At 38.1% G+C, this 25,958-nt stretch overlaps 1 protein-coding gene across 3 annotated transcripts in view; it reads left to right on the plus strand.

Moving 5' to 3' along the window:
- Positions 1-25,958, plus strand: part of LOC116900187 (xin actin-binding repeat-containing protein 2) — an 81,300-nt gene that overhangs the window by 10,199 nt on the left and 45,143 nt on the right. For 2 of the 3 annotated variants that reach the window (XM_032901947.1, XM_032901945.1), the window contains exons 1-2: positions 18,814-19,006; positions 25,402-25,539. In XM_032901947.1, coding sequence (XP_032757838.1) covers positions 18,839-19,006; positions 25,402-25,539 — 306 coding nt within the window. In that variant the 5' untranslated portion in view covers positions 18,814-18,838. Of the gene's footprint in view, positions 1-18,813; positions 19,007-25,401; positions 25,540-25,958 lie in introns of those variants that run through there. The other variant, XM_032901946.1, reaches the window with a different exon arrangement.

Here is a 25,958-nt window from a genome sequence, read left to right on the forward strand (position 1 = left end):
TGAGTACATTTCCATTCCCAAGATCATGCTTGTGTGTGCATATGCATATGTGAGGGCCCTTAACGTTAAATAAAAGATCACATGACTATATGCATGCTGATTGTAGAAGAAAAACTTTCCTCAGGTTTTGTTGAATTCTTACTGTATTTAGCATTATTTCTGACAATTCCACAACTGGAAAACTTGAAACTAGAAACAGATTTGTGAGAAATAAAAAATAAAAGGGAAAGAAAGAAAAAAAAGCAAGCCCTGCTGGCTTTTTATAGTTTTGGTAACATAGAAGAATTAAGGTATTGGTTAATTTTAATTGATGGGAAAAAAGAGCATGACCAAGGCAACTTATAGAAAACAAAGTTTATTTGGGGCTTATGGTTGCAGTGAATTAGAGTCCATGTCTGGAGCCCTGGGAACTCCCACCCTCAACAATAGCAGGAACCGGAGAAATCTAGCAGAAATTGGTGCGTGTCTTTAGAAACCGCAAGGCTGCCTCCATCAACATTCTTCTTCCAGCAAAGCCAGGCCTTCTAATCCTCCCTCAAAGAGCACTTACAGAACACGTATTCAGATGGCCATACTTATAAAAGACCTCTCATCTGAGCCACCACAATATATGAATACAAATGGTCTACTTTAGGAGTAACATGGGCAAAATTGAAAAAGATAGAAAGAATGGAGCCTTATAGATTATCTATTTGGGTGCCACGTCTATGTGTGTATGCATGTGTGTGTGTGTGTGTGTGTGTGTGTGTGTGTGTGTGTGTGTGTGTGGTGTTTAGATACTAGTATAAGTGTTTTATTTGTGTTCAGTATAAGTCTCTCAGTAACTATATGCTCAAGCCTGAAATTATATAAAATTTGATATATAATATAATCTAATCTGATGCTTTAAATTTCTCCTGTGATCCTTTCTCTTAGGCAGTTGAATTCATGGGGTTTATCACAAAGGATTCATACCTTGCACTGATAATGAGTGTGATGTTTGGGACCGGTAGCCACAAATCTATTGGGGGCTTTGGCTAGTAACAGGACCTGGTACCTGGGAACAGGCGAAATGCTTACCATCCCACCATCCCTTTTAGGGTCACTGGGGTTTCTAGCCTTAGCTCAATCAGGAGCCAGGCTGCCTTTCACAGTCCCACAACTTAGCAAGCATGCTCTTTTAGTGTATCCTGGGACATCCCTCAAACCCAAAACTCACAGACCAAGGAGATCCATGGTGCACCATGGAAAGACGGGTGTAAGCCTACATGAGCAGCATGCATAGGCACACGTATTAGCTTTGCATCTCCTCTCAGTACTTAACCCTCAGGACACGGAGCTGAGAGTGGTGATGAAGACATGGCTGTGTTGGAACAAGAAAAAAAAAGCTGGCAAAACTTAACTTTGGCAGGAAGCCCAACATTTCCTGGGTTTAGTTTCCCAGCAAACTTTTTTTTTCATTTTTAATTTTCACCTGCTCATGTGGTGTACACATTTCCCCCATACTTGGCCATGCCAAATTTTGATTGAAAAATTGAATTTTATTGTGGGAGACTCGTGTTTTTGCACAACTGACATTTGTTTTTATTTTCTCTACAAACTTTAATTTTACCTAACTTTCCTGATTTTCTTAATAACTTCCATTGCAGAATTTAAGACTTACTTTCTGAAAAGAAAAACCCAGCAAAAATAGAAAAGAAACGATAAAAGCCATTGAACTGAAGGCATTGGATTTTATAATGTTATGTCAAGGTAATTCAGAGTATTCACTGTAGATGTCTGCAAACATTTTAAATAGTTGTAAACTGGCTATTTTAATCTGAAGTATCAGTTTGCTTCTTGGGGGAATTTTAGTTCCAGGTAATAATAAAAATTTAATAACCCACTCTACAAAACTCTTTGGATAACGTTGCCACTCACTGTTAGAAAAACACCTGCCTCTGCTTTCTAGAAATAGTCTTTATTTACTCAGTGCTCACAGAAATACTAGTAAAGAGCATTTCCAGTCACTGTCAGCCATTGTAATTAAAAATATGTGCTGCTGTTTTTAAAACAGATGAAATTGATATTATTGATATGAAACTGTGGCAGAGATGATTAACCTACAGGTCAGTGATTTATGAGAGAGGCGATATTGTGTTGGCAAGCAGTTAAAAGACACAGTTCTTATTAAGTATCTTAAACATTAAAAATAGCTTTGAAAAAGAAAGCAAAACAGAGGCTTAGCTTGATAGAATAAGTCCCCCTTTACGGGCACTGCCCTAATACAGTGGGAAAGCAATCCAAATCGAAGAGATCCACTCAAGTTTTTGATGGAAAAAATCAATACATATTAGTCAAAATACACAAAGTTGTAAACTTATGAAGACTTTACATGGAAATGTATGAAGTCCAATACATGATAACTTTTGCTGCTTCGTATATTTATCCTCCATTTCTTAACTTTTCTTCCTGTGTCCTCTACTGCACATGAGTTTAAATACCATGAATCCAGAAAGCCTTTACTTGAATGTGTTAATTAAATAAGGTGTTTATGAGTGGAGCTGTGTGAATCTGCATGGCAGACAGCAGGTTTCAATTAGATGGTGTCTAAATGCTAGCTTTAATACTTTTTTCCTTTAAAAGCAGGGTGAATGAAGCCACAAATACTGAGTCCCCCAAGTTACTGCCTACTTAAAGGGTTAGGCTTTGAGTAAGAAGAAATCCTAAATGCCATAGTTTTAATAACAAGTAACTATACATAAATTTAGGGCAGGTGAGAATTAGTAACTTTGTATTCCATGTGTATCCTAAGCAGGGGAGACTATCAACTCATTTCCACTCCTTAGACTGTGGCTAATACCACCATAGCATTAGGGATCTGACATCACAGATTTTTGTTGAAATTACAAACTGCAGTTGGATATAAAGGGTATTTAGGTCATGGTAAGTGTGTCAGGGGAGGTTTATCCAGCACCTGATTAATTGGAAGTTGATACATTGGAGTTATTGTAACTTTATCTGCAATTTGATACATGCTAACAAAGGAAATAGCATTTTTTTCCCAATTAAGTGTCACAGTGTATATCAACTATACCCTAGGGCAGGCCTGATAGCCAGAAGTAGTTTAATTATACAAAATAAACTCTAAGGTATGTTTATGAATTTTTGGGGCTTGTGCTTTTTCCTTTCCTTTGTTTTGGTTTTGTTTTTTTATTTGGTTTGCTTCATTTGGTATGGGGTGGGGTGGGGTGGTGTGTGTGTGTGTGTGTGTGTGTGTGTGTGTGTGTGTGTCTCATAGGACTTTTACCTGTTTAGTTGGTTTTTCAATTTTGTATTTTGTGGTTTTGTGGGGTTTGTGTTTTCTACTTTGTTCTACTCTGGTTTGGTTTTGTATTCTTTTTTTCTTTTTTAAAGAGAAAAAGAGAGAAAGAATATAAAATTGGGTGGGGAGGGAAGTGAGTAAGATCTGGGAAGAGTTTGCAAAGGGGTAAATGCTATCAAAATATATTGTATAAAATTTTAATTAAAAATAAAATAAACTATCATTTCTTTAATTTATAAACATTTTTAAGTTAAAAATAATCTAGTCTTTATTTTATACATCTTGTTTCTTTTACCAAGTGGGGACAATAATCAGAATGCAATCTTGGCAATACGCACACTGGACCAGGATGTCAATTACCTCTTCTTTTGTTATTACAACCTACGGCTTTTAAGAAGTTCTATTCCACAAGGGATTCTGTATACTTCTGCTTTCCATTCGCAGCTTTATCCTCCTATCCAAGAGGAGCTAATGTAATAGCCATATTGTGTTGGATGTGTTCAATGCTTTGTGTAGAGTTTTCCTGAGCACATTAGTGCTTTCAAAGAGTGAAATGACTTCCAGAATAACAGGGCGTTTAAAAGCAATACTGTATTTTTAAGTGTGTGTTGTGTGTGTGTGTGTGTGTGTGTGTGTGTGTGTGTGTGAATTTTCTCTTCATTTCCTAGCTGTTCCAAATAATGTACAACAAAAAAAATCAGAGGGATCAGTATGGTTTTCCTGCTTTGACTAAGTCTATCAGTCATTAAGTTCAAAAGGTTAGAATATCAAAGTACAGTGAAGTTTGAGGACTTGACAGAGAAAATATTTTTAGATTAAAACTTCTAATCATTAAAAAGTTTCCTCAGATTAAGAGACTGGACTTCTCTAAGACAAAATCGGATTGATTTAAGTACATTTTACTTTTCAAATGAAGTGTGTTATTCTTTGAAGAAAAAGCTATTTAGTTAACAGCTAAGTTAATGAGACATACTATTTGGGGACTTGGAACCTCCTTATTGTGCTTCAACAGACTACATTTCATATTCTCTTCTTAACAGAGAGGTGAAAGTTAAAGGAGAATAAAGAATTGGGAAATTTATGAGAAGGGATGAGATTCCTATTGGTCCTACATGCTCTTAACACAAGCATTGCTCAAGGTACTAGAGAGTAAATAACTAGTCTGCTAATTTCTGCCTATATTCAGCAACTTTAAGCATGGACTTTTCAGGAAGATGTTCATACACACTCCAAATTATTCAAGTCTCATCTCTATTACATAACAACTGCTTGTTTCTCATCTCTGAATGCTTTTGTAGTTCATCGTGTCAATTTGAATGAACTGAGAGCAGATTTGTAAAATATAACTCTGAGTTCTGTCACAGAGCTTCGTGACCAATTAGATCACAAAGGTTCTAAGCTAATGGATGGATCAATCCCTTGACAGAGTCTTCACATGATCAGAGGAGATTAAAAACTGGGAAGTAGAGTCTAGTAACAGAAATAGATCCATGGAAATGTGAGTGACAACTGTCTTGCCGTGAGCCCTTCTTGTAGACCATTTTTCCATTTCCTGATGCTGATATGAACTACTCAGTTTTACCAAGTTTCCCGCACCATGATGGACAGAGACATTGAAACTACAAGCAAAATAAACAGTGCCTCTTTATAAGCTATTCTTTAATTTGGCCACAAGATCAAACATAATACAGATCAATACAAATGCTGATGGTGTTCTTGACACCAAAACAAAACAGCTCCATGCAAATGGTCTGTAAGGTTTCCCAAGCCTGTAATAAATGCTTGTTTGTTCAAGGAAAAGATATATTTTATGATAATATGTAGAGGTCATTCCACCTACCAATGATCTATGTTTGACAACAATGTCATTTTCTCTATATTCTAGAAATCCCAAACACACTAGGGGTACAGAGAGATAGTTTGACGTATTTAAAAGACATAACATTTTCTTTTCATCATCTTTTCCCATGATCCCTTTATGGTTCAGATGAGCATATTGGCTTCCTCTTTCTTGAGACTTAATTTCTAGCCATGAGAAATACTAAGACAAAGCCTTCTCAGAAGACACACGAACATACAAGAGGCATTATTTGAAGAGATAAGACTCTGAAAATTTTAGGAGAATCATAATGAAGTAGCAGTTTGAGAAATATTTCAGAAACAAAGTGGGGAAGAAGTTTCCTCTAAAGGCAGAAACACGGTAAGAAATATAAATGTAGAATGATATGAATTCTAAGATTTTTTTCTAGAACATAGAACGTAAGGAAAACAAGATAAAAGTCAATTTAAATTGAAGAAATTCATAGATAGAAATAATGTTTATAACCAAACTAATCATACACAGCAACATCTTTTTACTTAGGATATACTTTCTTCACAATGTAACATTTGAAGCACATGATTACTTAACGGATAACAACACAAACAATATATGATGAATTGTATATAAAGAATGACATACACTTCTCTTTAGTAGGTAGTTACAGGTCAAATAGAGTTGAGTAGGAATCCATGTAGTGACATCTGATCTAGTTCAGGACAAAGGTACAAAGTTCCCTGCTTGTGGGACTTTGTAAATTAAAGCACACAAACAACCCTTTTGCACTATTGTAGTGATCGTTTATAGTTCTTAAAATGCATAAGAGCAGAGAGAACATGAATAGTCATTTGGAGGAAAGCATGACCCATCAAGTGTGACATCCTTGTTGTCTCTGTGAATCTATTTTCATATGACTCTTGGAATGCTTGCTTCTACCAACTTGGTTCCTTATCTAGTGCCAACACCCCAATTTTTGAATATCACATACATTTACCAAATAATTTTCCCTTTTATATTTTTCTGCAACGTAGTAGTTTTTCTGTATGTGTAGTATTTTCCCTTGCTGCAAACCTAACTCTAAGTTACCTAATATTTTATGTCTGTGTCCTCTTTGGTTTGGACATCATGTTAGATATAAGGATAGGATACATTCCTTAAGAAATGAAATGAAATGAAAATATGAACTGTAGAAGTCAGGACCAACTCCTATATTTGCTACATATTGATGTTGGTGTTTATAACTTTTCTTATTTACCACCCTAGATCTATGTATCTATATACCTTTTATAAGTCTATGAATCCACATATCTTTATGTGGGGTATACAATAATACTTGGATAGTTGGAAGACAGAAAAAGCATTTAGTTTACTCTATTAAAGACACTTACTACATTGAACACTTTCATTTTATAAGATTACATATAGTCTCCACAGGCAGTTATTAGGTCTCACTGTATAGGTAAAAAAAAAAAGAGTTTTAAAAAACATTAAGCAATTGATTTAAGGTCAAACTAGAAATCACAAATTATGGACGGAAAGAAGATGGCTACTCTCCTAGTGCTCCACCTTTTCAAAGTAGGTCCAACCAAGACTGTTAGAGACAGATTTATAAATTTTTTCTAGAATGAATTATATGCTGATGCAAGATGAAAAAACTGGAAATAAACGTGCTCTAACACAGACTCCATAAGGAATCTCATATGTATATAGAAGGTATAAAATATATGTATATATATATATATGTAAAAAAATTCCATAATGTATCTTAGGTATCAGAACCAAGGGTTTTCTAATTCAACCTCCCAAACACTTGATTTAACATGTTCCGTCATGTCTGACTAAAGTATAATATAAGACCCATTATCTGAGTTAAGTGGGAAAAAATTGAGCTGCCATTAGACTATCTATGATATTTTAATTTCTTTACCATATTGGACTGTATTCATTTTCATCTATTTTTATGTACAGATCAGTGTAGTTTGGGGTGTTGGCAAAGATGTACAGTATATGCCACCAATTTCCTAAAGATAACTTATATAATGATTACTGCATGTGGAATATCTTCAGACAAGCTGGTTTCTTCAGCAGGACGGCCATCTGGGCTTTTTTTTTTTTTTTCTTAATTCAGGAGCCAACAATAAAATGGCACAAATTGTTTTATTTCTAGTTTTAGAAATAAGGTCAGATTAACACTTCTTAGAAGAACATATTTCTTGAGAATTTTTCAAGCATTTTTCTTTCCTTCTCTTTCCAAGAAAAGCATGACTAAGTACAATGATTATTAATTTGTCCCCATAATGCTGACTAGCTAACGACTGCCTACCCTGTAAGGACAGAGTACCAGATTCCCTCAATAGGTAGGAGAGAGCAGATTCAAGCCAAAGGAAAAGAGAAGCGTCATTCCACCCTTCATCCAGGGAGCAGAATAAATCACCAGGAAATGAAAGCCATGACTTCTGCTCCGCATTTTCTCCGCCTTACAGTCAAGCCCATGCATTTCCCTGCTCTCTTGGTTCCATCCCTAACCTTTCATTGGTGCGATCTCTGTAATCACCAAAGCAATGCAAGTGAACAGCCTCCTGTGGGTTCCACTTCTAGACACAAGCTTATACGAAAGAAAAGGGAGCCAGTCATCGCTGCAGAAGCTCAATGCACTGTTTTCCCTCTGATCTACCTCAGACTAGACTAAAATCAATATCTAGAAGGGGTTAATATGCAGATATAGGTGAAGAAGGAAGAATTCATATCCTTAAATAGAAAATCTTCTTGGGAAGAAACATAACACTTCAGAACAACTCTCTTTACGTGAAAGCATTGCAGACAGGAAGAAGTACATACGCAGAAATGTAAGGAGGTTTCAGTCACTTTGTATTTGGTTCTATTGGATACACACACGTGTGTCTGTATGTAGAGCATGTGTATGAGTGCAAGCTTCAGTGCGTGCATGTATGTATGATGGCCTACATGTATGTGAATGCCAGAGGTCATCATCAGGTGACTTATTGCTGCTTGTTTGGAGAAATATCTCCACAGGAAGCCAGAGCTCGCTGACGTGCTTAGTCCGCTGGCTAATCATCTGGAGGGGTTCACCTATCTGCCCCTTCATTGTGTGGATTATAATTGTGAATACTCAAGATTTTAAGAATATTTTCACTTTCACATGTGTGCAGTGTGTTTTGATCAAATCCACCCCTTCGAGACACACACACACACACACACACACACACACACACACATGCACGCACGCAGGCATGCATGCACTCAGGCATGCACGCACACACGCACTACCTTCACTCAAACTCACACCAGAACAGCCCTATCATTTCTTCCTCTCAACATCCCAACAGCATTATCTCTTTGGTAAAAACACTGAGTCCATTAGCACTGCCATGGGTCTATATAGGACCATCCCCTGGAAGACAGACAATCTACAAAAGGCCATATCCTGAAGAGAAACTAGCTATGAACCCCCATACCTCCTCAGCTGTGGGCAGGGCTTCAGGAGGCCTTCACTCATGCCAGCATTCTGACTGATTGGGTTTTGCACAGGTCTTGTGCACGCAATCATAGTCACTATGAGATCTTGTGAGCAATGGCCTTGGCAATTCTAGAAATCATTGTTTCACGCAGTCCTCCAAAACCTTGACTCTTACACACTCTTATGTGTGTTTGAGTAATGAAAAGGCGGGTCTTCAGTCTTACACAAAAGGCACTTAACCACTGAAATGTTTTCCCCAGCACTTGATTTTAATCTTTTGTTCATTACTTCATCAGGAAAACAGGAATGAAGTCCCTACCAACTATGGGAATCAATGTATAATGCAAGGAAAATGATGCGCATTTAGTCACTCATTAACGGACAGTTTATCGTGGTGTGAGATTTCTCTAGAAAAGAAAAATATAACACCGAAACTCATGCTAAGAATTATAAACCATCCACAAGCATTTAATGGTTCAACTTATTTGAACTTTTCATTGAAACTTAAATCATTTCATCCAATTATTGATTTTTTTTAAATGGGCCAATTCTCTAAGCTAAGGAATTAATTTGAAATATTTAATAGGAGTGTAATTAAATTCTCAAATATGCCCAAATTCGCAGTATTTTCACTCTAATGATTATCACATTTCTTCTTAAATTCTGTTCATTCACAACTGCTTTCCTACCGGAAGTCATGGAAAATCTTTACAGCAATTTATTGCATACAGGCATACAGGACAGATTGAATTGGCATGACCCAAGCAAGCTCTCTCTCCCTCTCATCCTTCCCCCTCTCCCTCTTTCTCACTGTGCTCTTCCTAGACAGCTATCTATACGTGTACAATGAATGATTGTGTTTGTTTCTGTCATAGTTAATGTTTATATTGCTGGATAATCACCTTAACCAAATGCAACTTGGGGAGGAAAGGATTTGTTTCATCTTATGCCTTGTAGTCCATCATCCAGCAAAATCAGGGCAAGAACCTGGAAGCAAAACAGGATGCAGAGCCCATGGAGGAATACTACTCACTAGGTTGCTTCACAAGTCTGCTTTCTTCTATACCCCAGGACTAACTGTCCAGGGCTGACACCACCCATAGTAAGCTGGCGGCTTCCATATCCATTACCAATTAAGAAAATGCACCAAAGGTTTGCCCACAGGACAAGCTTATGGGGGCATTTTCTCCATAGAGGTTCCCTACTCCTAAAAATCTCCAGGCTGTGTCAAGTTGACATAATTTTCTGAAGGGAAAAGGCAAGAGTGGATCTGGGGAAGTGGGAAGTAGTGGGTGTTTGATTATGAGGAACGAAAGGAGGAGAAACTGTGGTTGCAATGAAATGTATTAGAGAAGAATTTTAAAACAAGGCACACAATTTCCTATTGTTTTGTCAGAAATGACCACGAGCTTCAGGAAAATTTTATCATGTAGTTGTAAGAGTTCTGCATCCCAAGGAGACTCATTGTGCAGAAGTCACGGTGCCTTCTAGGAGAAGCTCCTACAAGCAGCTTTACAAGAGGATGTATCCCCTGCTTTTTCTGGCTTCCGGAATACAGATCCGTCCTATATCACTTTTACCTCCAACAGTACAAAACCAAACTCTCTCTCTCTTCTCCTCCTTCTCCTTCACACACTCTTCCTTCCCTCTAACACTCCTCTCCTTCTTTTTCCTCCCACCATCTTCTCTGCCCTCCTCTCTATTATCTGTCATCTATCTATCTATCTATCTATCTATCTATCTATCTATCTATCTATCTCCACTCTCTTCTCTTGCTTCTCTTCTGTTCTTACTCTGTTAATACCTTGTACCTCTCTTTCACATATGAAGTTCATGGGGACTGCAATTTAACCATATGAAGAATCTAGGGAAATCATCCCATATCAAGATCATTAGATCCATAGCATCAGCAAAAAAATCTTCTGTTTTTTATATAAGTTAATATATCACAGTTTCTAAAGGCTGGCATATAAACATCTTAGATTTAGTTTGTGCAATTTAGGCTGCCTCTTCTCTTCTTCCTCTCCTGGGCTACTTCATGTATCAGATGCCATCTGGTATATGGTAAAAAAGAATTCTAATTACAGAAGACCTGATAAAGAGAACAGAGCTTATCCTCTACAATGAAGTGAAGAGACACACCCTCACGGGCAAAAAAAAAAAAATTCAATACAATTGGATGCAGGAGTGGAATCAGGGAAAGTTACAAGTACACAGTCAACAGCATGATGCATTTGGTGATGGTAAGGTGATGGGGTGAAGGATCTAAGAGGCAGTCTGCTCCTATGCTAGACGGACGCCACAGAATCATTTTTATGCTGCCGTGGCTTCCACTGGCACTCATTTCATTCCCTTGCCCTCCCTCATTGAGATAGGAATTGTGATTTATGCAAGATTGAATTGGATACCTGCTCATTCGTTTTATTATCTATTTCTTGGTTTTATAATACTCAAATACAGACAAGAATATAAAAAGACTCAAATTGGTTACATATTTGGCATGACAGGTGCACTTTAAATGCTTGGAGAGGTGAGTTTTTCTTATTAGCTGAAATATATGCAAATATTAAAATTATAGAAAAATGTATTCCTGCTAATGGGTCTGAGCCTATGCTATGTCTAATGGTATCATTTTCTGCATGCAAATCCAAACTTGGTTATAGGTCATATATTTAGATTTGATAGAATTTAGCTCAGCACTTTCCCAACTCAATTCTAAATCAATTTCCCGAGTACTAAACAGTTGACTTCTTTATAACACATCCAGAATAAATAGCAGGGCGGCTGCTCTGTCAGTATGAAAGAACTTGCCTTCTTGAAAGTGGTGGGCAAAGGAGAGGGGGATGGGGTGGGGAGTTCGTGGAGGAGAGACCTGGAAGGAGGAAAACATTTGAAGTGTAAACAAATAAAATGATTGATAAAGAAATAAAAAGAGAAAGTGGTATCTAAGACTCTTTTGGCCTTACAGAGATCCATGGGACACACCATCACATTCTTCGAACTAAATTGAAGCCTTTAGTGTTGACACTGTAGAAATTTCAGAAAAAATAGTTCAGGTTGTTTTCCTTCTATAAAGTTTAACTTGCTATTGAACCTTGGGTCTCTTTGAGTCATAATCACCAAGGTATTAGCCATCTAAGAGTCTGTTTGTTATATCTGGATATGAACTAGTTCACAACAAGTTCAATATATCAGTGTTCCACAGAAGAACAGAGCTGATAGAATGAATTTTTATGTATCTAAAGGGAATTTATTAGATAAATTGACAGGCTGTAATCTGGCTAGTTCAACAGTGTCTGTCTCCTTCATGAAATGTCAGGAATCTAACATTATTCAGGCCATGAGGCTGGATGTGTCAGTTGCTCTTCAGTGTATGTCAGAATCGCAAAGAATTGGGTTCTCATACCAGAGAAGAAACGTCTGGGTGGAAGAATATGTGAACACGCCATTGAAACCGAAAGCAAGCAAAGAAGCAAACTCTCCCTCCTTCTACGTCTTTTTATCTCGGCTGCCACCAGATGGTGCAACCCAGATGTGGAGTGGGTCCTCCTACCTCAAATGACCCAATCAAGAAAAAAATTCCTCAATATTTCCCAAGCTTCTTGGGTTTTAGTTGATTCCAAATAAAGTCAATCTGACTACTGATATTAGCCATCAAAGTCCTGTCCTTGACTTTCCCTTCAAGTGCTAACTAAGAAAACCACTAGTTGCCTGGTCTGGGCACACGGGCTTCCTGACATATGACTGAGAAGTGTGACTAAGCCAGGGAACTGGACACAGAGCACCAAGCCACTCCTCCAGGGGGGCAGCTCATGAGCCACGTGACAAGGAGAAAGTTTTAAATCTTTCTGTATCTCTACTTCCTTGCCCTGAAAAAAACAAAGTTTTTTTTTTCCCTGCTCTTATTTTCACTTGTAAAGCATTTCCAGTTCTTTTTCTCATAGTTCAATGGCGTTAACATTTGGCTGGCTTGTCGGTTATCTTTATCAAAATTGAATACTTAAACCCATCAGTTATTCTCCATCACTAATTTGCCTTCCTCCTGCAAACAGTCTAAAATATTTGATCCTGAATTTTTGTTTCCCACATCCAATCCCAGTTTTGTTCCTGCTATAAACTTTGTATAGTTGTATTGTTGTTGCCCTTGTTGTTATTGTTCTTCTTGCTGTTTGAGGTGGTTTTGTTTGTTTGTTTGTTTGTTTAATATCAGGACATTCTATTGAAACCATTTTAAGATGCACCCATGGTCTTCTAAAGATTCCCATCATCTTAAAAATATTTAACTCTTCAACCTGTACTTTATTTCCAGTGTAGTGAGGGGTGAAGATCTCCTAAGGGTGTCCTCAAAGTCACCGCCCAACCTCTCCCACACAATCGCTTGGCCTTGCTGCTGTTACATCCTCTCTGCATCTCCTCCTTGCACACAGGCTTTTCAGATGCCATCCCTGACAAGGCCACGTTGACATCACAGACGGCTTATGTGCTGCCTGCAAGCTCCAATGTACCTTGTACATGCATGCTACCATTTGGGACTATAAATGTCTTCCTCCCAGGAGGCGAGAGCTCTGGAGCATAATGGAGACACACTGTGATTTTTGTAGATAACCTGAAGTAAGCCCTGTTAGCTACCTTATTAAAATCATGTCTTCTTAATTTAGTCTTACAAAAATGATAGGTGGAAATTGCGGACACCCTTCTTCCCTGCTCTTGTTCTGGCTGCTGCTGGTGTTGTACTTCTGTCCAATGATAATGAGCATACAGGTCCACGGTTATTACATAGGTATTGTATTTCCTCAATAGATTGCTTCCGTATCTTATTCTGGATAATTTGTCCCCATGAAGACATTGCCTGCAAAGAATAGAGCTTAGGAAGTTTTTCTTTATTAGTATTTAATCTATTTCAGCCAGCCTTTCTTTCTAAATGGTTTTAGATGTATTGCCTATTTCTTATGAGTTTACTTTTATCTCTGTTTTCCAATATTAAGTTTGTTATTAATTCAAGAACTACCACATTGGCTTTTACATCTATCTTCATGTGGAAGTACTATTTAAAGTGCGTTTCCTTGGTTTTGCCTGTTTTTTGTTTTGTTTTGTTTTGTTTTTTCTTAACATGACTAATATAGATGGTTTTATTCTTTCCCTCATAGTTTTCTGTTTAAATTCACATTGGTTTTTTTTTTGGGGGGGGGTCACACAACTAATTTTCATTAGTTAATAATTGGTTCTCTAGTTCCTCATGATATTCAGTATATAAAATATATAAACACAAATATAAATATATAAATACATATGTATATACATATATATGTATATAAATTCAGTCACTAAAAGTGTCTGAAGGTTGTTCTTTAATCACAGAAACTCTTCCTGTCCCTGGACAATTAGAAATTTCTGATTGCATCATAAACTTGAAATTTTCACTTGAATTGTTACTAATATATTGGTTACTAATATATTTGATTAAGTTAACTTTTGGGTTGCATTAACTATCTCCATTTACATTGAAACTTCATTTTTAACCATGTATTTCCCCTACTATATCTTACAGTGTGATGTGTGCAGCTTAGATTTCCCTCTGATCTCTGTGTCTGCCATCTGCTTTCATGCTATTGCTAATATGTCACTCATTCTCAGTCTGTAACCTGCCATAGTGCCTTCCTACTGCTCACGTTTTCCTCAAGACTCTGAGAAGCTTTCTTTCCCTTTGATTTCACCTTGATCTCTCTGCTAACAGGTTTTCGAGATTAAAAAGTGCATATATTTTCCATCTCACTCTATAGGGTTTTTGTTCTCTCAAGACATGCTTTTTGCATTAGTGAATATTGATACCCATTGTCTTCAACGTCGGTTTTCATTGTGACATTTAAATATAGTATATAGCTTTCCATAGTCCATTGTGGATAGGAAAACAGGGAGATATAAGCCAAATAAGTTTCAGTTATATGTAAATAAGCCAGTTTAACAGTGTCTAATGTCTAGTGCTTTTATTTCAACCCATCGAATCTACTGTTTTATTATGCACTCCTCCTTGCTGTAATACTTTTTCCGGAGCTACGGTTTGGGAATATGCCTGCCACATTTCAAAAGCAATAAGAAGTATTACATTTAGAAAACATGCTGACAAGAAGTCTGGCTTTATAAAAGAGACAGTGACAAAGCACTTGTCCCTGTGAACCCTGCCACATTGGGCATTTTATGTGTGGACATTTTATGATTCTGGCGGCATTACGGAGTGACACATTGACCCTGAATTTATGTATCAGGCGGCTGGCCTTTAATTCACATTGCTACTGTATAAAGATATTAGGACTGAATTTGCAACTTTTAATATTATGAAAGTAATTGTCGATGAGACGTGCTTGCCACTTTTTGCTTTTATGTAACGTATATAAACTGTTTAACCCCAAACTGGAAACTCTCTGAACAGCTAAGCAACAACAGTTCATACTAGCTTTAGAGATGACCCTTTGGGGACAGTTGTTAATGAGAGTAGCTTCACACTGCTATGTGCTCTACCTTTGACCACAGACTCAGGAAAGTAGGAGAAACCCCAGGCTGAAATAATTTCATCCATTGTTCCTTACTATATTTAGCATCTGGCAGCTGAGACTCATTATTGTGTCCAAAGAACCCAAGACTGGTAAACACACAATCTTCCTTAATCCCTTGTTCGGATGTGACTAATTGGTCAAGAATGCTCTGAGCACAAACATTGTATCAGTGTACTTTAAAAACCGCTGTAAACATGAATTCTCCAGAGAGGCAGGTATAATGAATTTCTGTGGCCTGGGAACAAAATGTCAACTGGGTTTGTTTATTTGTAGAAGTTGTAGAAGCAAAGCGTATGTGTAAATTCAAGCCCCATGATGTTTTGCGAGATAATAAAGCAAGAAAGGACATGGTGACTTGAATTTTCCGTATTATGGAATGCATTATGTTACAGAGGTGATCACTGACGTCTTCTCCTAAGACAAATAGAACAATGAACGAAAGGCCTTCCTGTCTTCAGTGTCTGAAACTTGCCTTCATGACACTTTTTATTTTTTTAGTATTTAATTTTCTTTCAGAGTTATTCTGTGTGTTAGTTCTTTTTATGTGGTTTATTATGTCACATAAAGAATTAATGTTTTAATGAATTGGCAATCGCGTTGGTATAAGCAATAAAAGAAACTCGGTGTACTTAGGGTATGATGGATTCTAAACAGAGTGGCGCCATTAGCTCTGGGAACAGCAGAGGACCCTCTGTCCTCCTTTGGATGGAGCTTTACTAGTCTGTACAGTGAATTAGCTGGAAGGCCAATGGACAGAAAACATCTAACAATTGTGTGTGCATGTGTGTGCATGCATGTGTGTGTGTGTGTGTGTGTGTGTGTGTGTGTGTGTGTGTGTGTGAGAGAGAGAGAGAGAGAGAGAGAGAGAGAGAGAGAGAGAGACCTTAGTACTTATGAGGCTTCCTGACAGGGCTTGTTTAAATATTTGGGGTTTCCTCTTCTCCACCTAAACCTTTCGGCTTGTTCTCCGACATATTTACAACAATTGTTATCTTTTTTTTTTACTTTTCCACAGACACTATGTGATGAAGAACTTATTTATCTGTTCTCTCATTACCTTCTACTTTGAAAAACATTCTAAACTCATTGAGCTCTTCTCCAGACTCTGTCTCACTCACTCAGGGTCCTTGCAGCTCACTGTCCCCTCTTCCTCCCTATGCATCCCAATGGAAACAGATGTCTGGTCAAGGTTGAAGGGCTGTGTTAGATATGACCAGACCAGCACCATGGTAAGAGTCCCTGGTGCCTTGCAAGAGAATAAGGAAAGGAGCATCACTCAGTTGCGCTGTGAGGAAACTGGCAGGTGTTGACTTAGAAGACTGACAGGCAGTGTGGCTTCCTGTTAGTTCACTGTGATTATTATACCATGCCCAGAGCTGAATATGCAGTTGCTTACGAGTGATGGACAGGAAGATTGGAGAGCTCATCAAAAATGCAGCAGCATCCTCACTGCCAAAAAGGCCACTGGGCAATGAGGTCCAAATCTCAGAGCACTCAAGCCACTGATTGCTTTAATAATAACTTTGGACATCTTTCTCAGAGCTTAAATATGATAAGAGTTGAATATTTCATATGTAAACACTATCTGTAAATTTTAGCAAAAATAAGCATGCTAGGTTAGGCCAAGATGAACCACAAAGGGGTGAAATTTGTGACTTTTATACAAAATATTCATATTCGTTATGAAGAACATTTAGCAAGTCATATGTGTGGGTATGTATGTATAATCTCACATGAAGTGAGACCAGTGAAATTGAAGATAACCGAATCTATCTGTGCAAATGAATTAAACACTCAAAAAAATAGGATATATCTATTTTAGGATGGTGATTTGTGGGGATCATTTTTCTCAGAAACATTGTACACTTGTATAAATCAAACTTTGGGATGGCAGTTGAATTTCAAATAGCTGATCTTTGAGAATACATCAGTGTACTATAGTCAATCGCAGTATTTATAGAATACAACCTCTTGAAACTCTATAACTTGTACCTTATAACATGGCAAATAAAGTACCTTTATTAAAATATAAAATATTTACTTGAATAGAAAGTCACGAACACTTAGACAGGGAGCTGAAATGTAAGTTATTTTAACTACCTCTGAGTCACAGAAACTGTTCTTATCAGCCATTGTGTAAATAAATCTCAAAGACACCCAAAAATTAAAAGTGAACAAGCCAATAAAATGTTTTAATGTGGAGGCTGAGGGCTGAAGGGAAAGAAGGAAATGGGATGGCATGTCATTGCTGGAGTGATTTAGGCCTTGGTCCAAAGTGGTTATATTAAACCAACCTACATAATAAAATACACCAAGCAAATATACATTCTTTGTCCCAGAAGCTACAGGCTCTAAGAGGGAGAAGCTTGGGGAATATGCTTAAGTGGTGAATATATACACATTCATACACACACACACACACACACACACACACACACACACACGAGCACGTATGTGTGTACACATGCACATGTTTGTGTGAACACACACAGACACACATTATCTTTATTTTTAAGATTTATTTATTTATGTTGTGTATATTAGCATGCTGCTGTTGTCTTCAGACACAGCAGAAGGTGGCATCGGATCCAGTTACAGATGGTTGTGAGCCACCATGTGGTTGCTGGAATTTCACTCAAGACCTCTGTAAGAGCAGCCAGTGCCCTTAACCACTGAGACATTTCTCCAGCCCAACCCCCATCAGACACACATTTTCAAAAGAATAGTAAACCATATAGCAAAATGCTAGCAGGAAGGCACTAGATTAAATAAAAAACGTGGCTTTGAAACCGGTTCTAGCATATGTGATCTAACGGGGTCCAGACACATAACTGTGAGATCTCTTATGTTCCTTCCATTGCAAGGTAATATTGAGACATATGTCGTCTTTTGTCTAAGGATGTGCTTAGATTGGGTTAGTCACGAGAATCCTTCGGCTTAAGGCTGCCATCGTTCTGTAAACTAGCAAGCAGTCCTTTGCTCTGGTACCCGGTGTCCAAGTCTTCCATGGTGGGCAAATGGTTCAGTAGGAAAAAAGGCCAAACTCTGATGAAGTTGTTTCTAGTGATTCTGTTGTTGTTTCTTCCATAACATCTGCCTCCAAATGAAACGAAAGCATCTATAATCTGCAGCCTTTCATTTTAGCTATGTGTATCTTCTTCATGGTTGAGCCTAAGGAAAGATAAAAAGAACGATTTTTTACTTGCAAATACTCCAACTATATTGAAACCCTGCTGCTTAGGAATTTTGAGATCCTGGGAAGTTTTGTGTTGGTGTTTGTCATTGATGCTGTTGTTGTTTTAATTACTATGCAATTCTCTTTCCACCCATGTAAAGTTTAGAAAATAGCATCTATCCACAAGGTTGTGAGAGAAACCATTTGGACGTTTATTCAGTATTTAGCATAAAGGCAACATATAATGATTGAAGAATGTTAATTGTTAGACTACGTATGTGTTAATAAGTCATCATTTCTCATCATACTAACCTCAGAAGTAGAAGAGATGGGCAATAACGTTTCTTTGAGGATATCTTCTTGTATGTATATTTTTTAACCTTGCCCTGAAACTCTGGAGAAAAGAAATTGTCAGAGAAACTTGAAAGAACCATAATACTTTGCAGTCCGGGTTAGGAGACCAAGTACTCTAGAAGCCATCACTGTTCATAAGTTGATGCTATTTTCTTCTCTTGCTGACACCTATCTGAAAATGCTACATTTGTTTTCAGAGACCTTCAACCTTACTAAGCCGGGAGACGTGAGTACTGCTGGGACTGAGGACCAGTCGGATCTCCTAGAGGCGCTGTCCCTGAAGGAGAGGATGGCTAGGTACCAGGCAGCTGTTTCACGGGGCGACACCCGCAGCTTCTCGGCTAATGTAAGCAGCTCTGTAGAATTTTGTGGGAGTGATATGCATGCTGTCTGTCCATACTTCTCCATTACTTCTGAAAAACAAGAATAGCACTAGTTGAAAAACAAAATAGTTGAAAAACTAAAACAAGTACTAGGTAGGCACTGGGACAATTTTGGCGGCACCAAAAAAAAAAAAAAAAAAAAAAAAAACATTAAAACGGAAATCTAGTTCAGAACGTCTGACTTGAAGCCCGGATGTGCTGTTTGACGGTTGCATGAACTGGAGCTATTCTCTTGACCACTACCAGAGCTTCAGTTTTCTGCACTGAGGAATGGGAATAATATTTGAACATATAGGGGTCTTAGGGAAGAACCAAGGAGCTAATTTATGTGGAAGGCAGGAGGCACTCTGTAAATGTGTTAAAATTGTCATCATTGCCAATTAACCCATAGCTACTATCCTCGGGAAGGTTGAGAATTAATTTCACATCTTAATAATATGGGCTTATGTGTGGCCTTCCTTGGTCTTGTGTATCATTCATTTAAATTCTCTCACAGTATAATTTCTTTTGCTTTTCTCGGGATGCACCAAATCCATTAGGTGAAGCTTAATCAACATAGAAATGAGAGAGATTATCGATGCAGGCACTTCTACTGAACCAATTATGATTCTGAGAAACTCTGAGATTCAGAAAGATCGTCAGTTTGAGAGACAATCCGTAATGAGTGATGTTCAAAAGAATTTGTAGAATTCTGTAATCTGTGTCGTTCAACTTAATGAAATATAAGAACGTTCTTTTATAATTATAATCCCCAAATTAGCCATGTGTATGAGAGAGAGACAGACAGACAGAGACAGAGAGATGGAGAGACAGAGAGACAGACAGAGAGGGAGAAAGACAGAGAGGAAGAAAGACAAAGAGATGGAGAGATGGAGAGACAGGGAGACAGGGAGGATCCCAAAGGTAGGATTTAAAAATAGCTACTCAACATTTACAAATTATTTAGAAGCAAGGCTGACTGTGCCAAACTCATTAGCAGCCCTGCAATTGCAGATGACATTTAAGTTTTTTACATAGTCATTAAAGTACATTTTAGATACTGCATAGATTTGAAATGAGTGCAGAGAAGTGACAGGAGTAACTAGACCACTTCCCAAACCCCATCAGCTCAACACCATTCGGCGCGCCCCCTGCTGGGGATTTTAAACCATGACTACAGGGAGTTTTGTTTTGTTTTGTTTTGTTTTACTATATATTTCTTTACTTACATTTCAAAGGTTATTCCCCTTCCCGGTTTCCTGTCCATAAGCCCTGTTCCCCTTTTCTCCCCCTCCATCATACGGGTATTCCCCCCATACATCCCCCTTATTGCCCCCCCCATATTCCCCTGCACTGGGGGTCCAACCTTGGCAGGACCAAGGGCTTTCCCTTCCACTGGTGCCCCAATAAGGCTATTCTCTGCTACATATGCAGTTGGAGCCCTGGGTCAGTCCATGTATCGTCTTTCGGTAGTGGTTTAGTTCCTGAAAGCTCTGGTTGGTTGACATTGTTGTTTTGATGGAGTTGCAAGCCCCTTCACCTTTTTCAATCCTTCCTCTAATTCCCTCCAAGGGGGTCCTGTTCTCAGTTCAGTGGTTTGCTGCTAGCATTGACCTCTGTATTGGACATGCTCTGGATGTGTCTCTCAGGAGAGATCTATATCCAGTCCCTTTCTGCATGCATTTTTTAGCTTCATCAATCTTATCTAGTAGTTTTGGTGGAGATACATATATATATATATATATATATATATATGCCACATGTGTGTCAGGCTCTGAATGGCTATTCCTTGAATCGCTGCTCTAAACTTTGCTTCCATATCCCCTCCTATGAATATTTTCCCCCTTTTAAGAAGGAGTGGGAGGGAGCATCTGAATTTTGGTCATCCTTCTTCTTGAGCTTCCCATGGTTTGTGGATTACATCTTGGGTAATTTGAGCTTTTTGGCTAATATCCATTTATCAATGAGTGCATACCAAGTGTGTTTTTCTGTGATTGGGTTACCTCACTCAGGATGATATTTTCTAATTCATTCCATTTGCCTATGAATTTCATGAAGTCATTGTTTTTGACAGCTGAGTAGTACTCCATTGTGTAGATGTACCACATTTTTTGAATCCATTCCTCTGTTGAAGGACATCTGGGTATACATGGTAGTTTTACAGTGCTAGGAAAACAGTCGATATCATGAGGTATAAAATAAAAACAACAACAAGAAAAATTATTAATTTGCAAGTTAACAGACTGTTTCTAAGACCGGAAGATGCCTCATTCAACACTAGCTATTTGGTAAACAATGGTTTTACTTAGGAAGACTCAGATTGTTTCCCATAAACGGATGCCATAAAATCATGGTATGATTTGTATTTCTAAAGTGCTTAACAAAAGTAACTGTTTTAAATAGGCACACAGCCCGTTTGAAAGGCAAAATGTTTCTAGTAATCAGCAATAGTCCTATAAAAGATGTTAACTCTGTTTAGTCATTATTGAACTCTGCTATGTTTCTGCTGCCGGCTTCCCCTTTAGCTGTGAGGAATGCCGACATTGCCCTGGTGTCCTCAGTGTGCGATTACCCTCTGTTCATTGACGGGTTTGCATCTTCAAATCGGCAAACTACAAAATACTACAAAGGAAAAAGTGCTGTGACCTTTAAAAACTAACAAGAATAAAAAAAACTTTTTTTTTGTAGTAGTAAACCAACTGTTTCTTTTCAGAAAACAATCCTATCAAGAATGTAGTGGGATGAAGAATATTTCTATCATTTTTGATGCTTTGTTACTGTTTCCAAACAAAATGCTTTGAACCAGAATCATTTCTCATGCTTCATAGGCATCTGACGGTCTTTACCACAGTGATCACAAATGAGGTGTAACAGCCCAGCCTGCCTTCAAGATTTAACTCAGATCTCATTGTAAGCTGAAAGTGGCCCTGCCCTAATTCATAAATTGTGAAGAATGCACTTTTGGATTTGATTCACTCCCCATGGACTATGGTGTGTTGTATCCGGAGGCTATCGAATGTCTTACTAAATCTTTATTCTTTGATACAAAATAAATAAATAAAATGGATATGGATAAGTTAAATAATCCTATTCAATAAATAACAGAAATTAAGGCTGGTGTGAAAATGTTTTATATAAAGGCCCAAATTATAGGTAGAAAATTCAGTGAAATTATTTTTAAAGGATTGCACAATTATGAAATCAAATCGCCAGATTCATGATGCCAGTGCTCTTGTAACTATAAAGTTCCTTTGTCATACAAGAGAGTATTATGGCCCTCGGACTACCATACTCAATTTGCCTCAAATGTTATGACCACAGAAATACAGCAACACAGAACATTGATGAGCTCACAAAACTCCCAATAAATATAGGGGGGGGAGTAAATTAACAGTTTTGTTTGTCGGTGGTGTCAAATGCTTCGTCGCTTAGCCCAATGCGGCCACTTGTGACTCTACACAGCTGCTGCAAACATTGCAAATGGAAAATCTGGAAGTCACAGGTTCAGCCCAAACTGACTCCAACGTGTCTCAAACTTGCTTGAACACCTATCAGTGACCAGCGGTGTCCCCTTGTGTTAACTGCCAGCTGGTAATGGCGGCTCTCCATGCACGCAGTGCTCAGGAACAGGGGCAGCCTGTGGGTGGCCCTAAAAGAGAGAGGGGTGTAAGGCGTACAGAACAACCAATTAAATGCCAGATCCTACGCTGCGACTCTTTATCTTTTCTAACACAGACCATACATTTGTAACAAAAAAAAATATTTCTCTGTCTAGTTTATAGAATAGAAGCTTCGGGAACTTTAGCTAAGCTTTTATTGGAGATAGGATTAAAATTGCCATGTGTCCAGCTTCCCAAACTATGTTGTTTCTTGTTAGTCTTGCCCGCCCCCCAAAAAAACCAACATTCTATGTCATTGATTAGGACTTACATCTTAAACTGACAGCCGTGTGATATATTTACCTAGGTCTAACTGCTGAGCATTTAAATTAACTCATTATTATCGACATATCCATTAAATTCCAGATCTTATTTCCCAGTCGAAACCCGAGAAACAGAATCCAAGTAAATATAAAAAGATTTAACACAAACAAGTCTAGTTATGAGGTCATTAAAAACAACACAGATTACTTGCAGCGTTCAGAGCACGGTGCTAAACAAAGCGAGAGCACTAGAGTGATCCTGTGAGCAGGTGTCACTCCAGCAATGGCCTCAAACTGCATATCCAGTAGTCTCACTTGGGTAGACCTTCTCTACAAGACTACTTCAAGGCTATTTAAGAATCATTTTTGTCCTCCACTGGGGAAATCTATCTGACTGGGTTTGGCAAACGGCTAGAGTGTGTCACAGTAGGGCCAACACTAGCTAAGGTAGCAATGTTTACGTTTATGAAATCCAGCAGCTGTATGTGCTTGTGTATGTGTAATGTGTCTACTCCCAAAGTAGATGTCAACGGAAAGGGATGGATATAGCTGTATTTCAATCCACATGGTAGGTAAGAAGCAAGCTGTACAGTTCTTTGAATTAATGATTATTGTACGAGTATCCAGTTTTTGACACAGTAAATGGGGCTTAAAAATTAATTTGCAAATGATTTTGCATATTGAATAGGTTTTTAGATATGAAAGTTCTTGACAATAATTACAGTAATTCCTGTAATTTAAAACTTATATTTTATTTGCATATGATCTTCCAAGGAGAACATTTATTCCAGATAAATTTGGAATAAATTTAGGGTTAAAGGAAATAATGTGGTCTTAATTTACCCTTCTGTTTCTTTACTTTTTTAAACTTCAAAACGGATCTAACTTTCTCACATCCTTAACAGATAGCAAATATCAGTAACTGGGTAAGAATTATATTTAACGTTTTAAACAATTGCAGAGTACCTATGGGATACATAGAAAGTAGACAACTGTATCTCTTCCCATTGAGCAAACACTCACATTGTGAAATGACTGAGAACGCATGAAGCTAGAGAGAAAGTTGCTATGGCAATGCGAGCACTTCACTGTCTGACAGGAACTCATACAACTCTGCATGAGTTCAGACTAGTACTTACATATCATTTCCTAAGATATTTTCACAACCTTTCAAGAATCTCCCATAGTTTGGTTGAAGATTTCAGGCCCCTGGGCACCCAGATTCTGACAGATGTGACTCTATTGGTCAGGACACCTGTGACTTATATAGTATTGCACTCCCTGGGCTATTTATATCAGCACTGGTGCAGACCTCAGGAGTCCTCCTGGGGTATGAAATGTCACCGAATCTCCATCCACTCTCATGTAGAACTAGAAGTTTCCCAGGCAAAGGGCTGGCATGGGCTCAGGTTGCTTGTCCCTTGGCATCGCATCTGGGTTTGCCTGCCTGCTGGGCTAAGGAAGTTGTGGTGTCATCAAAACCAAAGCCCTAGGCTCTTTTGCACTTCTCTGTGAGTCCTGTGATCTGACAAGGTTCCTGGGTGCCCTGCAAGTTCTTTCCCAAACTATGTGCTGAGATCAGTTTTCTTGTCTAAAAATATGTCCTTCTATTCAAATCTCCTGTTCCTGCCACTTGGTCCTGACATGCCAGTGCTCAGAGCAAAATTGAGACGTGCCAGTTCTGGTGAACAGTTACCTGCCTATCCTGTTGAACTAGCAATTGAGACAGACAGGTGCCATTCAGATTAAGATTCAGACAGACAGATTTAATACCTTCCCTTAATGGCCTGCATATAAGGACATAAGATGTTTCACATCTCTAAATCTCAGGTTCTTTAGATTGAAATGTAGAAATGGATGTCTGTGACTCACAGGATAGGAGGAAGCACGATTTGATAGAGTATGTATGAATGTATGTCAAAGCCCCTGCCACCGTACCTCCATAAGTGGCTGTCTTTACTGACAGTTTCAAGCAGTTTTACATAAGCCCCTTTATTTGGTGTATCCAAAATAGTTGAAATAAAGTTTGCTGTTACTAAAAACGATTCTTTTATAATTATCTGTGATAACGTGTCTGCTGCCTGTACAGATGTTGGAAACTTCATTGACAGTTTTACTTTGAGTTATAACTGATTTCGTTATTTTTATACCCACCAGTCATCCCCTATATTATTGGAGGAATACAGTACCCAGTCTAATCTAGATACCAAAATGCATCTGAAACACAGTGGTTTTGCTCAGTCACGGTTTTGGAGGCACAATATAGAAAATGTCAGGTAAAAAGGAAAACAACTGGACGGTTTCATTTCAGGGGAAAGGCTATGGCAATCGTTTTGTGTAAATATCTCTCTTCTGGGGTTCTACCCACCAATCATGGCCAAGTATAGTGAAAAAGTAACCCAAGAACACTATATATATGCAGACAAAACCCTGAGTTACCTTCTTAAATCATCATAGGTCATGGAAGAATCAGACTTGTGCACCGTGCCTGGTGGTTTAGCCAAGATGAAGAGACAATTTGAAAAGGATGAAATGACTTCAACCTGCAATGCCTTCTCTGAGTATCAATACCGACACGAGAGCAGATCTGAGCAGGTAATGCCATCGTGGGTGATATGCAGATCATTTAGAGCTGAATATGCTTTCACCAATGCAGAAATACTCCCTCTGTGGTGATAGAATTATTTTCACTGCTCATTTTAAAAAAAATGATCATTTAGAAAATCGTTTAAGCATATTGATGTGTTGGTTTACTTACTTAGAATATTTTGCCATGTGAGCGATGCTAGAATGTTCTCTTTCAGAGTCGTACATTTCAGACAGAAATGAAAGTTAAATAGTGTAACTTACTCCACAAGCAAACAGAAATGCTGAGAGCAATGTTTGCACGGAGCGTCTACTGGTTGTGATTCATGATAAACTATTTGCTAGCTGTGTGCATCATTGGAATATGTAGCAATATTCAGAGTTTGTTGTGGGGAGTTTTATCTTGTTTTCTTTAATCATCAAACGTC

The sequence above is a fragment of the Rattus rattus genome, chromosome 5, assembly GCF_011064425.1.
Source record: "Rattus rattus isolate New Zealand chromosome 5, Rrattus_CSIRO_v1, whole genome shotgun sequence".
In the NCBI taxonomy this organism is placed as follows: Eukaryota; Metazoa; Chordata; class Mammalia; order Rodentia; family Muridae; genus Rattus; species Rattus rattus.